This window comes from Vulpes vulpes, chromosome 6, assembly GCF_048418805.1.
Source record: "Vulpes vulpes isolate BD-2025 chromosome 6, VulVul3, whole genome shotgun sequence".
Classification (NCBI taxonomy): domain Eukaryota; kingdom Metazoa; phylum Chordata; class Mammalia; order Carnivora; family Canidae; genus Vulpes; species Vulpes vulpes.
Genome location: NC_132785.1, coordinates 90,106,487 through 90,122,996, shown reverse-complemented (window position 1 = coordinate 90,122,996; position 16,510 = coordinate 90,106,487). Strand labels below are relative to the sequence as shown.

Sequence of the window (16,510 nt, the reverse complement as noted above, 5' to 3'; positions counted from 1 at the left end):
CTGTGGATGACTTATATACCCTTTCCTTCAGACACGAATTCCCTCACTTTTAACTCCAAATCTGCTCAACTAATCCTGAGAGATATTCTTGAGCTAAAATTCAGGCCTTGCCTGGACTACTGACCATAATTTTTGTGTGTGTGACCACCGTGTTTTGGAAGATACTCTTAAGTGCTTCTCAAGGTCCAGTGTTCATTCATCCTTAATCTGAGGTAGTAAAACTGGGTTACTTATACCTAAAAGACAATAATCCAAAATTCTGAGGCATAAGGAATACAAATGAGCATTTCAATCTTTTTGAGGTATAATGGCACAACAGTTTTAATACAACCACCAGTCTTCACAAAATAATTTTAATACTTTGTGCCTGGGCTAGCAGCATCTTGCACTGTGACATTCCTATACATACATAAGCATTTTATCCAAGTACAAATGTTAAAAGCAGAGTTAACTTAAGCAATTGCCTGTACAAAGGTAAATATACACTGTAGATTATTTTTCTTGAATCATTTTTGCTGCATAGTAAATTGCAATTACATGTCAGTATAATGTTACTGATCTATAGAATACACTTTGAACTGTGAGGTATGGCAACTCCCTATGAGAGAGCTAACATGTAAACCTGAATATTTTGATTTTTTTTTTTTTTAGCTGCCATGGATGGGTAAGACAAAAAAATCCAGCATTCAAAGATCCTATAAACGTTCTAATCAATAAAAGTAAAATAAAATCTTTTATTAATTCTCAGCTATTTCCTATCACTTCCATATTGGAATATTGTTGAATGGACAAAGAAAGTAAATACTGAAATGAAGCTAAGTTTGTTATGGAATTATGGATTAAACCAGTTATTAAAAAATAAAAATCCGCCAGGTAACTGCTCATTTACTTTACATCAAGTTGAGATCCTTATATATAAGTATATATATATGTGCACCCCAACTTTATAATTCAAGATTGCAGTTAAATATTTCTAATTCACTTGAATTACCATGGTAATAAGACAGTTAGAAACCTTATATTTTCTTAAAAAGGACATGCTTAACATTTTCTGACATTACTTCTAAACTCAGATGAAGCACAAAATCCCCCCCAAAACAAATATTCTGCTCTAAAAGTCAAACAGTTGAGAGTTGGTAGCAGAAGCTATCCCAGTTTAACATTTCCACCTTAGAGTAGATACAAATAAACATAACTGCTGTTTAAACACCCAATGAGTATGAAATTAACACAAACGAATAAGGTAAGAATACTGCCATTCCAGTTTGAATATTTTCAATATTTGCTTCATACTTTTAAAGTGGACAGTAAAGCAGTTTTCCTGTTTTTGCTGCAATTTGTTTTAAATCCTTGCCCAGATTGCATACTTAAAATTGGGTGCTACACTCCTACATTATTCAAATATTGTAGAAAATAAATCATGATTGGTTAATTGTATTATAGGTAATTATCACAAAATATCCACAGAAATAACGGAATTCCAGAAATGGAACCAAATAGAAGACTAGAAGAGCTAGAACTAGTTGAACATTAGGTGTAAAAATGGATCCAGGGTAAAACAAACTTGGGGTGCTTACATGAAAGAATAAACTTCATGTTTTGTCCCCATTAGTACTGTACTCAATAAGATGATAGTCCCTTTTCCTAGTGTTCAAGAGACAGTCTTTAATATACAGTGCTGGGCAGGCACTTTAGTGACAACATAAAAATTACAGTGGTTAGAAAAAGTGGAAAATTACCAGCTTTAAATTAATGACCAAATCTGTATTTTTGGCCCAAGTACTAGAGAGGATATGTCTCTTTAAGAAACTAATTTTTAAAATCTTAACTCCCTCATTTTAAAACCTAAATGTACTATAACGAAGATTCTTTTAAGCAGAGTTTCTGCTGAATAAAGGAGTATCATAGATTATTAGATTGCAAGAGAGATCTTTGCTGACCTATATAGTGATCTACATACAGGAAAGCTGTGTTATCTGGCACTTTGCCAAGTGGAATTTCTGAACACAATGCAAATCTTGACTGTACTAAACTACCACACCAAACGACCTAATCACACAAAAGAATACAGGATCACAATGGGATTAATAATAGGCTGTTGTCAGGATAGTAAAATGGGGGAAAGGAAGGGAATCAGAAAAGGAATACCATCTGGGTCAACAGGAATTGACTCTATTTTAATTTCCACTTTCCTGCTATGCTGGATTGAAAAAAGCTCTTATGGTATTATATTACACTGTAGGGAGAAAAGCAAAGCAAGTAACTTGGTGTAATGGGTTACCTTGCATAGTACCTATTGGTACCAAGGGAATGTATGTAAATCATTCCCGTCAAAAAAGCACCTCAAGAGAGGACTGAGAAAAGTGAGATATAAAGGAGTTTTGTTTGTGCTACCCTAAATCAACTATAAAAAGTTAAAAACACTCCTCTCCTCCCTCATGGCATACTTAAAATAGAAAAAATGTTTTTCTTAGAACAATTGTTATATGTATAAATAAAAATATGGAGAATTAAAAGGATCCATAAAGTGACTTTGTTAATGCAAATTATGGGGGACATCTGGATTAACGCAATGTAAAGAATTAAAACACTAAATACAGTGAAGTTTCCCACAAACCACTTTCCCCAATAAATGCATCTTCAAAGAAAAGCTGCTGCCTGAGCCAGAACAACCTCATAGAATCATTAAAACAACATAAAATGAAGGAGTAAATGTTCCATATTCCAAATAATTTACTGAGGTTTCTTTAAGCCTCAGACTCTGTCTTAACTAATTTATAGTTAAAAAGAAATTACAGAAAAATGTTTAAACTTTGTACTATATACTAATTTAAAGGTCATGAAGATTTGTTTTTTTGTTGTTTTTATTTTCTTTATTGATGCAAGGCACTTTTCTTTTTTGGGCTTCATTTAGAAAAAAAATAGTGCTACATAAGTTAATATATTCTACTTAGAACTATTTTGGACAAAGGAAAAATGGGCTAAACAACTCTAAAAAGGAACAAACAACATTTGGCTTTTAAGGAAAAAAGGAAGTCACTTGAAAGTCTAAAACTCCTTGTTTTTTGAGTATCTGGTATTACCAAGCAAAACATCGTCCTTTGTTCATTAAACTTTTTTTTTCTATAGAATAAACAAATTAGGAAGATAAGATGAATGGAAGCAATACTTGGATGTTAAAGTAAGAAGAGTTAGCTAATGTCATGATTCAAAGATTAATAATGGATTAAGAAGTTTAAAAAAATAAAAGGGTAATGAAGCTATTGAGTTATACTAAAACAAAAATGTGGCAGATTCCTGCATGTTAATGTTTCCATAAGAGGTTCCATCATAAAATTCAACTGTAAAATTATTTTTTAAATGTAATATATAGAACACAAAATGAATTTTTAGCAAACTTTAGGAAATTCTTGTTATAAATTACCCAGATTTTATAAACAAATCCCCCCTAACTTGCATTTTGTTTAAAGTAATAACTTTATATCATACAAATAAATTTCAAGTATGAAAAGTGCATTATTGCAATAATACCTCTTTGCAAGTCCAAAATTCTTGTTTATAATAAAACTGTAAAGTGTAAAAAAAAAAAAAAAAAAAAAAAAAGGAAAGAAAGAAAGAAAAGAAAGAAAGAAAAAAAGGAAAGGAAAGGAAAGGAAATGAAAAAAAGGAGTAAAACCAGTGCCATCTATTGCAGAAGTCCGACATCTTCTTAAAATGTTGCTCAACAAGTTGCAGAGAAACACACCTAGAAGCAACATGTAATTGGAAAAAAAAAAAAAAAGACTTGTGTTTTTACCATTTTACATTATTATTGGCTCTAGTATTTTCTCCTTCCCAAATAGAAATTCACATCCTCTATAATGTTGCTCTTGAGTCAGCCATTCTGTGCAGTCGCTACTTGCATGTTTCCAAAATCCTCTTCTTCTTCATGTGTTCTCTTCAAACTGCCTAAAAATTATTGCATGAATATAACGGGAACTCATTTGTGAGAATGTCAGAGCTAGTAAAATTTCATTTTCATAAAGTGTTACCATGTATATGCATTACGAGAATTCCAAGACTGAATTTTTAGGAAATGTCAGCAAATCCTTTTGCTATAAATTACTAAGCAACTTTGTATCTTCATGACAGAATAATTTCCCGTCGTGAGAATTAATTATGTCTTAGGTATTACTATAATTATGTCTTAGTATTACTAATAACAATCATTTTTAAAATAGTTTGAAAAAAATATATATTTTAAAGATGATATAAAATGACAATATCAAATGACAGAGAGCAAGCAAGCCCACAAAGAGGGAGCGGCAGGGAAAGTGAGAAGCAGACTCCCTACAGAGCAAGGAGCCTAATGTGGGTTCCATCCCAGGACGCTGGGATCATGACCTGAGCCAAAGGCAGACATTTAATCAATTGAGTCACCCAGGCACCCCTAAAATAGAATTTTAAAGGAAATAATGGTACTTAAATGTTTGGTTACCTTTAGGCACCAGAGCCTATGACTTAGAACATAAAATATAAGAGATTAATTTTACATTGGACAATTTTATTTTGTAGATTATCTTTTTTGCTTTCATAGACACTGCTGAAAATTTTTCCATTGAAAGCTGTGGTTTTGTTACCAACAGGTCTAGAGCTGGGAGAAAGGATGGTTTGCAGCAGATAATACGGCTGCTATAGCTAAATTTCAGATGCAGTGCTGTACTTGCATTCTAAAAGAGGTATGAGGCATAAATAACTAATGCAAAGTAGAAAGTGAGGAGGTATAAATAAAGCTCTATAGGAGTTCCGAATAACTAGGGATTGGAGGAAGATGAAGTTAATCATCATTTCTCTTGAGGAGATCTAACATGAACTAAGTTTTTAAGGGTAGAAAGACTGAATGTGCATTCTAGGAGGAGAAAAAAGACAAAATGAAACCATCAAGTAGTTTGGCTTTCTGGAGTGCTTATATAAAGAGGAACACTGAGAGATACCAAGATCCAGAAGCACCTTACTTACTATTAACACTCTAGGTTTTCTTCTGAAGGATTTAAGCCAGTGAAGGCTTTTGTACAGGAAAAATACATCAGAACTATCTTTTGTAAAAATAAATCTGGCCACAATGTATAGAATAGACCAAGTGAGAGTTTGGGAGGCCAATATTGACCTGAAATAGAATGAGACTGAGTAAAAAAGAGATAAACAAAGGTAGCAAGGTCTTAGAAAAGAAGACAGAAGTTAAAATATTTTGAAAGCATGCTTGGATCATTAACTTTGAAAATAGGGGAAGAAGTGCTCTGACAAGCATAAGGAAGAAAAGGAGAAGGGATTGAAATACTAATTACAAGAGAAAAATTGGAGTAGCTCATAGTAGTCAACCTACTTAACCTGAGAAATCCTTTCATTTATTAATCACCTTTTATTTTTAATAAGATCACCTGAGTGTACTTAGAGCCCCTTCTCCAGATCCCTCTTATTATTTTAATCTTTATAGCAGTTATACTATTTAAAGACTTAAGTAGAAGTTTGATCTTCCAGCCAGCATATTCTATTAACCAGGTACAATGGTATACACACAGCAGAAACTCAATATAATACACATGGATTCATTATAAAATTAAAATTTGCAATTATTGTGTGAATCCAATTAAGTCTCCCCAAAGTTTTCTAAACAATTTAGATTGTTCAGTATAACTTATAAAGAGCAAAAGATGCTTTCTACCCTTCATACCATCATCCTTCTCCCCAACCCTCTCTAAAATACAAAAATCCTTACCTGTAGGTCCAGAATGAACAGATAACGACCTTTCTATCTGCAGTGGTGACATCATCTGTATTGTTAATTTTGCTAGATAGATGGCTTCATATTCCTAAAAAAGATTTAATTAACTTGAATATACATTTAAATTCTTGGGTACCCAAAACAGTGATTAATGTGTACATTATTTGTATTCTTAGTTTATACTGAAAAATTTGGTGCCATACTGTTCAAAGAGTTTAGGGATGCCTGGGTGGCTCAGTATGTTAAGTGGCTGACTCTTGGTTTCAGATAAGGTCATGATCTCAGGGTTGTGGAATGGAGCCCCACGTCAGGCTCCACACTCAGTGCAGAATCTGGTTGTCCCACCCCCCAACACTCTTGCCATGCACTTTCTCTCTAATAAATACATATTTTATTTAAAGACTATTCATGAGAAACTATTTATTTATTTATTTATTTATTTATTTATTTATTTATTTAAATATTTATTCACGAGAAACAGAGAGCGAGAGCGAGAAAGAGAGGCAGAGACACAGGCAGAGGGAGAAGCAGGCTCCATGCAGGGAGCCCCATGTGGGACTCGATCCCAGGTCTCCAGGATCACGCCCAGGGCTGAAGGTGGCACTAAACCACTGAGCCACCGGGGCTGCCCAAATACATATTTTTAAAAGAGAAATAAATGCAAGTTTAAAATTCCTATCATAAAAAAATTAAAATAAAATTCCTCTCTCATATTTTCACATTTACTGACAAAACTATAAATCAAGCCACATTAACAACTTGCACTAGGGTGTCATACACTGAACTGCTAGTCAGGCAGTTATCTGTTTTCTGCCACTGGGTCTTAGCTATATGATCTCTAACTTCCTCTGTTAAAACACACACACACACACACATCCCCCAAACCCAAAAAATGATAAAAATAAAATGAAGTTCAATAAAGATAAAATGTTATACAGTTGTAAAATATTTTAAAAATTAGAGTAATAAGCCACTTAATGGATTCAAATATATTTGATTTTCTACTTCCTTAAATTTAATAGTCCTCTACTTCCAAAGATGGAAGAATAAAAGCACTTCTATCCCTCTCCCCTTCAAGAAAACAAGAAATAGAGATCTCCTTATTTGATCAAAGTAGGAAACATCCATAACCCTGAATATGAGAAGAATGAAAAATAAAGAACGGATTACCAAATAGGTCAGAATAGAGGTTACCTTTACAAAAGGAGAAAGAGTGTTAGTGGTTGGAAACGGGTTGTAACACAAGGGGTCCTGGTGTATGTTCAATTTCTTGACCTGATGGTATTTACATGGATGTTTATTTACATTTTATGCATTTTCTATATGTGTATTATATTTCACAAAAAAAACCCTTATTTTTTCAATGGAACCAGACCAAGCTAGGCACACAAGATGCCAGACTCCAGAAATCAAGCAGAATGGGTACACTTTAAAGTGCTCCCAAAAAAGGTGGTGGTTCGTTTTTTTTTTTTTTAAGATTTTATTTATTTATTTATTCATAGAGACCCAGAGAGAGAGAGAGAGAGAGAGAGGCAGAGACACAGGCAGAGGGAGAAGCAGGCTCCTTGCAGGGAGCCCAACGTGGGACTCAATCCAGGGTCTCCATGATCACACCCCAGGCTGCAGGCAGCGCCAAACCGCTGCACCACCAGGGCTGCCCAAAGGTGGTAGTTTTAAGATAAAACAAGCCCTTGTAGAGTATGATAGGAAATATGAGTGGGCTGTGGGGATGAGGTATGGCATACTGAGGAAAATGTTAATGCCGACATTTCATGCCATTTTGCAAAAGGCAGGTATATGTATAATAAGATGGAAGAGAAACTGAGTTGTATGTAGCGAAGTATCTGATCTTAGCTAAAAATAGACTAAAACAGTAATTCCCAAGCCTGGCTGTACCTGAGGATTACCTGAGAATTTTACAATACATATATGCTCAAATCCCACCCCCAGTGATTCTCATTTAATTGGTTTAAGTTAGATTCCCCTGGATGGCTTTAATGTGCATGCCATGTTTATCAATACAAACAAGAAAAACCTGTGACATAAGGGGCACTCTGCTTCTTACTAAGTTAAACCACCAGAAAAAAGTGTTGGTGGGAAAGTCTTCCAAGACAAGTGAGAAAACTTAAGCTCTTTGCCTTCCCCAACCATTACCCAGGTTCCTCTCCCACAACTTTACTGTTGGGCAAATAGCTGTTCTAAGAATACTTCCAGTACAAAGATCACCAATAATCAAAAAGGAACCACTGCAGGTTTTAGCATAAAGATGGCACAAGGGGAAAAAAACTATTTCAACATTATAGTGAAAAGTCCTATGAAGAGCATTGCATGAAAATCACACCATGAAGCAGATGAAAATGATTAATTCTCCATGAAATCAATGAGAATATGGCATTTCTGATGTGAGTTCAAAGAAGAAATAAAAGGACTCATGGAAGAAATATAACAATTAAAAAGATGACATACCAACTATCAGAACTTGGGAGAAAAAAATAAAACCATAGAAATAATGAATATAACAGAATCAACAACGAGAACAGACCACACTATTCCAGTGTAATAGTAATTTTCTCTTTTCTCCTGGATTGTTCCAAATAGCAAACATGCCATATTTCCTACCATTTTAGAAAACAAATAAAATCCTCCTTAGTAACCCGTTTCCTCTCTAGCTACTGTCCTTTCCATTTTCTCCTTCAAAGTAGAATTCCTAGAATCATCTATTCTTGCTATTTACATTCCTCTCTTCCCATTTTCCCTTAAGCTCTGAGCAATGTTTACCCTTCCCCTTCCACAAAACCTGTTTGTCAAGGACACCAAGGACTTCATGTTCCTAACCGAATGTCCATTCTCAGCCTGTATCTTATATATTATCAGCTTTTGAAATAGTGGTTCCTTCCCCACTTTTTTTTTAAAGATTGATATTTTATTTAAAAAAAAGATTGATATTTTATTTTACTTATTTTATTTTAGGGGGGCAGGGGAGAGAGGAAATCTCAAGCAGACTCCGCTGAATGCAGAGCCTGACACAGGGCTCAATCTCATGACCTGTGAGATTATGAGATGACCAGAAATCAAGAGTCAGACGCTTAACCAACTGAGCCACCCAGGCACTCCCATTCCCTACTTCTTCAAACACTTTCTTCACTTGACTTCCCAAACAACAAGCCACCCTGATTTTTTCCTATCTCACTGGCCATTCTTTTTCATCTCTTCTATTAATTCCTCATCTCCCCACCCTCTATATGTTGGAGTGCGTTAGGATCTGTTTTGGAAATTCTTCTCTATCCACACTCCCCTAGTGATCTCACCCAGTTTCAGGGCTTTCAGTAGCATCTACATACTGATATTCCTTAAATATATGGTTCTTCCCCGTAAACTGTGAACTTATAAAACTGCCTACTGTCTAACAGCCCTTTAATCTGACCAAAACTGACCTTGATTTTACTCCCTGTAAACCTTCTCATGCAGTTTCTTCCACATCTTCCATAGAGGACTAGATTCATTCTAATCTCCTCTCTTCATATCCAATCCATCAGCAAATCCTGTCAGCTATACAGTCAAATCCAAAATGTGCCCTCTTCTCACCTCTTCCCCTACCATTTTGGTCCAAACTAGTATTTTCTTTCGACTTGTAGGGATTGGGGGGTAAGGGTAGAGGTGGGTATACCTGTTAGGAAGCTATTGCAGCAATACAGTCAAAAGAAAATTAAGGAAACAAGTCATGCAGATATTTGGAGAAACACATTCTAGATGTGAAGAGATACAGGCAAGTGCCTTGAGATGAGAACATGCATAGTATTTTCAAGTAATTACAAGAAGGTCAGTGTGACCTGAGAATAGAGAGGTAAGGGACTACATAACGTAGGGATTTACAAACCACTGTAAATAAGGCCTTTGTCTTTTAAGTAGAGGAATAACTTCTCATAATAAGATTCTGCCTACAGGGATCCCTGGGTGGCGCAGCGGTTTGGCGCCTGCCTTTGGCCCAGGGCGCGATCCTGGAGACCCGGGATCGAATCCCACATCAGGCTCCTGGTGCATGGAGCCTGCTTCTCCCTCTGCCTGTGTCTCTGCCTCTCTCTCTCTCTCTGTGTGACTATCATAAATAAATAAAAAATTAAAAAAAAAAAAAAAAGATTCTGCCTACAGAGCTGAGTATGTGCTGAATACAGGATACTATAAATTTCATAAGAAATAAATATGTTCTACACAAAGAAAACTTTAAAACACAAAAGGACACAGAAACTGATTTGAATAAATGGAATCTTGGAGAGGAAGACTAAAAATGTAAAGGTGTCAATTCTTTTTGAACTGTGAATATAGTAGCAATTTAAAAAATATAGGGCTCTTTCCAGAAAAGTTCACACCAAAAAATAAATGCTAAGAACTTGCCAGGAAAATTCTAGAAAGAACATTAATGAGGGAATCTTGAGCTATGCCATAAGTTAATTATATAATATCACAGTACTTAAAATGGTTTGATACAGTTGCAGCATTAAACAGAGCAATGGAACAGAATTCAAAGTCCAGAAACAGACCCAAGTATAGATCAGAGTTTGGTATATAATAAAAATGGCATTTCAAACCAGTTGGCTAAAGACATTCCTTAATATAGAAAGAGCTCTTATAAACCAATGAGAAAAACATAAAAATCTGATAGAAGAATGAACAAACCAAAGGAATCACCACTTTCACCACCATGATGACAATGATCAGAAAATCTGTTAAAATACTTTTGGCTATTGTTACTGAATGGGAACTACTAGGAAAGAGATACTGTTTCCTGGGGGTCTTACACTATTTCAGCCTTTTGAAAGACTATTTGGTAACATCAATTTCAAATACCCCTTACCTTGCAATTCCACTTTACATATTTATCTTACAGGTGTATTTGCACATGTAAACAAAATATACCTACTAGTTTATTTTCCCCAATATTGTTAAATCATTAAAGGCTAGAGACTATCTAAAAGGTTTATGTGGGATCCCTGGGTGGCTCAGTGGTTTAAGCGCCTGCCTTCGGCCCAAGGCATGACCCACATCAGGCTCCCTGCATGGAGCCTGTTTCTCTCCCTCTGCCTGTGTCTCTGCCTCTCTCTCTCTCTGTGTCTCTCATGAATAAAAAAATAAAATCTTTAAAAAAATAAAGTAAAAGGTTTATGTATGAGGAATCAATATATAAGTTGTGATGCATATATATGTATGCATATATACACATGCAATTAAATATATTATGCAATTAGACTTGTATATATACTGTATTTTTTAAATGTGTATATGTTACTTTTTCAAATACAAAAATCAATTTTAAAAGACAATGTTTTTTTAAAAAAAAAAAAGACAATGTTTTTAAACAACAGGGTTAAAAGGCAAAGAAACTTATAAATTCTAGTTTTACATAATACAATTAAAAAGGAACAAAAACATTTTACATAAACATGCTAAAGTCAGACATATCACTTTCTGTTTTAAATGAAGTAAAAACTAATAAAAACTAAAAACAAAACAAAACAAAAAACCCTGTAGTTTGGTAACTGAGACAATCCATTTCATTAATTTTTTTTAAGGGTTTTATTTATTTGAGAAAGTGAGCACAAGTAGGGAAGAGGGAGAGGGAGAAGTGGACTCCCCATTGATCAGGGAGCCCAATGAGGGGCTTGATCCCAGGACCCCAAGATCATGACCTGAGCCAAAGGTAGATACTTAACCAAATGAGCCACCCAGGTACCCCTAAGACAGTCCATTTTGTAATGCTCTTTTTTTTTTTTTTTTTTGTAATGCTCTTGATGTCTCTCAATGTGAGATTTATTCCTGCATAACTGGATAGAATCAGCCAGAGGACATTCTTCAATCTGATTTTCGTTCTTGGAAAAAATTAAATAAACTTAGTTTAAACAGATACTTCACAGGTATATCTTACTGTCTTTTTAGTGCATCTTCTAGGCACCAATAAAATTTGAAACATGGAAAAGGAAACACATATAAAATAGATTATAAATGCTGCTACATATAGTATACTTAGAGTCAATATTCTTATCTGTGTAATCAAAAAAGAAAAAACTGAAAAATTTCTAACATCAATTATTTTCTCTTACATTTAACGATATGCCTTTAACCCTTTTGTCACAGTAATGGCAGCTTTTAAGAAAATACTTTAAAAAAGAAAGAAAATACCTGGAAATGTGAACTTGAATAAAAAATCAAATTAGGGGTTGCCTGACTGGCTCAGATGGAGAAGTATGAGACTCTTGATCTCAGGGTCATGAATCTGAGCTCTATACTGGGTATAGAGATTACTTAAAAGGAAAAATAAATGAAATTTGACTATGGTCATTTTTTTTAAAGATGATTTCTTTATTTGAGAGAGAGAGAGAGAGAGAGAGAGAAAGAGAGCATGATTGGGAGGGACAGAGGGAGAGGGAGAGAGAATCTCAAGCAGACTCTACACTGAGCATGGAGCCTGACATGGGACTTGATCTCACGACCCCGAGATGACGACCTGAGCTGAAACCAAGAGTCAGATACTCAACCAGATGAACCACCCAGGAGCCCCTGACTATGGTAATTTTTTAATATTTAAAGTAAACTCTAGGGACGCCTGAGTGGCTCAGTCAGTTAAGTGTCTGCCTTCGGCTCAGGTCATTATCTCAGGGTTCTGGGATCCAGCCTCGAGTGGGCTCAGCAGAGAGCCTGCTTCTCCCCCTCCCCATCCCCTACTCAGGCTCTAACTATCTCTCTCTTCTCAAATAAACAAAATCTTTAAAAAATAAATAAAATTTTAAAAATAAATTCTACACTTAAATTACATGGACGTAAGATTTTAATTACACTACTTTCCGATTACTTTAAAGAGGAGAAAGAGAGAAGTTACCTGAAGTTGATGGACAAATCCAGCATTAGGATTAATACAAAATCTTCTTTCTTGAACATAAGCAAATGCATCTCTGAAAACAAAAAAAGAAAACTAAGGTGATGGTATTATTTCATGAATTAATCTCAATTTTCAGAATTTACCTAAAATAGGAACTTACCCGAAAATTTACCTAAGCAGGAAATCATAATCATAAGGCTTATACTACAGAGAGGTAGTGAGTTGTAGTAGAAAAATCAACAGCATGGGGAGATGAAATATCACCATCCCTTTGTTTACCAGCTTGTGTTCTAAGGGAAACTGCTGAACTTTCTAAGCTTTTTCTTATTTGTAAATTGAGGATTATAAAAATTCCTACCTTGGAGGGCTATTGTGAGATGCATGATAAAAGGTTTACAGCACCTGATATGGCATCTATTACATAGTATGTGCTCAAAATATTATCACTGTTAGACAAGGAAAAGTATATCTACTTCCTTGTTTTGTTGTAAAACTTAAATGAGATAAAAGAGCTTAGAATAATACCTAGCACATAGCAAAGACTCGATATATGGAAGCTATTTTCACTATTACTATCAAGACACCAAATAATAAAGAGAATATATAAACATAGTCTACCGAGCACTAATCTTTTTCAATTAAATAAAGCATTTGTATTCAAATAATATTAACTGATACTTTTAAGCCAACCCTCTATCAAAATCTAAACTTAAAGGATACCAAACAAACTAAACAAACATTTGAGTGTATACTGTGTGCCAGGAATATTGATCCAATGCTGAATACAGCTCAAATAAGAGGAACAAGGAAAATGGTATAATGATGTAAAGGTTGATACAGGCACATCATGCAAAGTTTCACTGGCCATGATAAGAATTATTAAGGAACAGAAATCTCTGAAAGCTTTTTGGGATAAGGTGATTATTTGATCAGATTTATCTTTTGAAAAGATCATTCTGACTGTAGCGTGGGGGGAAAAAACACTGGAGAAGGAGAGAACACATGAAACCACTAAGAAGACTACCATTGATAAAGCCCAAGAGAGACGTGACTGGAGCTTCGATTAGGGGATTAAATGATGATAAAGAGAAAGATAAGAGACAGATTCAAGGTATATTTTAGGATACAAAAGAGGATTAGTAATGATAAATTTGGGAGATGGGGAGTGAAAGACAAGGAATTGCCAATGATTACAAGATTTCTAACTTGTACAAGACACACTTAAAAAAAGGAAACAATGTACAATGGTCAGGCATTTATTTCAGGGCTCTCTTTTTTATCTAGGCAATACGCTTGGAAAAGCTGATTTTGGTTAAGAAAGACTACATTGAATTGTGAAAGAACCTGAAACAATTTCTAGGTAATTTTTTATCCAATTGCCGTTAAAGGAAAACATAATAAATTAGCCTTTTAAGCAAGGGAAGAAATAATATCTGCATCTAAGTTTTTAAACTAGGACTACACAATTCTCTAGCAGCAAATAGTTTTCCATAATTATTTTCAAATATAACTACCTTGGCTTCTTAACAACAGTTAGCACTAACTCCCCAAAACCACAAAATGTTAGCCTAAGTAGATATATACATAGGTGGACAAGCTACAAAGGTTAAGAGGCTAATTAATCGTGGGATACAAGAGCCTGACTAATCAACATAAATAGATAAAAAAAATCAGGATATCAATTGCAAATTCCCAAACTTTCAATTAAGCTTCATTTTAATGAGAATTTAAACATGGCTATAAAAAAAAAAAAAATGGCTATGTTTCAGAGTACTTTCTTACCTGTACTTCATTCCAAATGTTTCCATAATGTACGCAATAACAAAGGCAGCACTGAAGAGGGGGAAAAAATTTTAGAAAAAAAATAGAAAACAGAGCTCATTAATTAAATGCTAGAGAAAGAAAAATAATCTTTAACTTCATACCTCCTGGAGATCCCTGCATTTCCATGGACAAGAACTTTTCCTGAAAAATAAGAAATAGTTATTCTCACAAAAAAACATCTAACTCAGCAACTAAAATAATACTAATAAGATAAATAAGATAGTAAGATAAATTTTTCTTAAACATTTTATATTTTATACAAATCACTTCGATATTTATTTAACTTTCGAACTTTACAATTTAACTTTGAAATTCAAGGGATTCAAAGCTGACTCAAAAATTCGAAAATACTTATAGGGATATTTAAGAAAGCCTATCCAAATGAAACAAGGAGTTGGGAAAATACAAATTTGGGAATAGTCTATTACATACAATTGCAACCTCCATATACTGCACTTAAGACAAATGTTAACTAAAAAATTAACTATGACACATAATCCAAAAATGAACACTAAGAAAATATTACTTACCTCCAGTTTGTAAGCTTCCATCAATAAATTCTTTAGTCTGAAGGCAAGACAGTGTGTTTTAAGAAAAAGTGGATTAGCATAAGCATAAAACAGAGTAAAACAAAATATATTGAAAAAATTTACTGATGACTCATATTAATATTGCCTTAATTCAAGAATTTCCAAAAGGCTACAAATGCAACTATTACAAATTTTTATTTTTATATTTTATTTTATTTTATTTATTTTATTTTTTTATGATAGGCACACAGTGAGAGAGAGAGAGGCAGAGACACAGGCAGAGGGAGAAGCAGGCTCCATGCACCGGGAGCCCGATGTGGGACTCGATCCAGGGTCTCCAGGATCGCGCCCTGGGCCAAAGGCAGGCGCCAAACCGCTGCGCCACCCAGGGATCCCTATTACAAATTTTTAGAACCATAATTGAGACAAATCATAAATTGTAAGTGATAATAAAATATTTGATACTTACCATGGGAAAATAACGTATTATATTTTCAACTGGATTATCTGCAATGTCCAAGACTAAATATCTGAAATAGAATATTCTGTGATAAGCACACTTTCAGACAAAACTCTACACACAAAAAACTTCAAAATTTGTTGACAACCATGAAAATAATGCGAAACAACTTTCAAAGCATCATATTCCCAAGACCTTGGTCATAGTTTGTATACTGCTTAAACGCATAGCATTTAAAGCCTTAAATAAGTTAACATTTCTGATATTTTTACATTAAAAAAATCTATCTGGTTAAAATTGAAAAATGACAGGAAGAAAACTTTCCTCTAGATCAGAGTGGACCTGGAATAAAAAGACAAAAACTGTTTGTATTCTTTTTTTTTTTTTAATTTTATTTATTTATGATAGTCATACAGAGAGAAAGAGAGAGAGGCAGAGACACAGGCAGAGGGAGAAGCAGGCTCCATGCACCGGGAGCCTGATGTGGGATTCGATCCCGGGTCTCCAGGATCGCGCCCTGGGCCAAAGGCAGGCGCCAAACCGCTGCGCCACCCAGGGATCCCCTGTTTGTATTCTTTATTGTTACTCTATTTCTACTAACTTCCCCATAGACTAGAAGATTCTTATTTGAGTAGCCCTGTGACCCCTCCTCACAATGCCACTGAGGACAATTCCGAAGAAGCACAACAACCCTTTCTCTGAAAGAGAAGAAGGTAAGCAAAATAGAAGTCTAAGGGAGCCATGAGTCAAACATCCATTGCTTGAACTAACCTTCAGTAGGGCAAAACCCACTAAAAAAACCACTTGTCCTACAATTTTGTAGTTTTTTGGAAAACACCAATAAGAAGACATCATTAATATGCTAGGCTTATTTTATTTTGTGAAAAACTTCCCTCTCTAACTTATCCAGACCACCAGTTTAGTAATACAACTATAATATTTAACTAAGTTTCAAAATTAATTCTTAAAGTCAATATTGCCTTAAAAATTACAGTTCTTTAGTGATCATTTATGTACTAAAGTAATCATTTAGGTTGTCACAATTTCAATAAATTCAGAGCTTA

The 16,510-nt window shown here is 34.5% G+C and overlaps 1 protein-coding gene across 1 annotated transcript in view; it reads right to left on the bottom strand.

Annotated features, from left to right (window-relative positions):
- Positions 1–294: 294 nt before the first annotated feature.
- Positions 295–16,510, bottom strand: part of STYX (serine/threonine/tyrosine interacting protein) — a 41,361-nt gene continuing 25,145 nt past the window's right edge. Inside the window, exons 5-11 of the mRNA XM_026000682.2 lie at positions 15,456–15,516; positions 14,987–15,023; positions 14,558–14,597; positions 14,415–14,465; positions 12,633–12,705; positions 5,756–5,849; positions 295–3,948 (exon numbers count right to left, since the gene is read on the bottom strand). Of these exons, the coding sequence (XP_025856467.1) occupies positions 3,875–3,948; positions 5,756–5,849; positions 12,633–12,705; positions 14,415–14,465; positions 14,558–14,597; positions 14,987–15,023; positions 15,456–15,516 (430 nt within the window). The 3' untranslated portion in view covers positions 295–3,874. The remainder of the gene's footprint in view (positions 3,949–5,755; positions 5,850–12,632; positions 12,706–14,414; positions 14,466–14,557; positions 14,598–14,986; positions 15,024–15,455; positions 15,517–16,510) is intronic.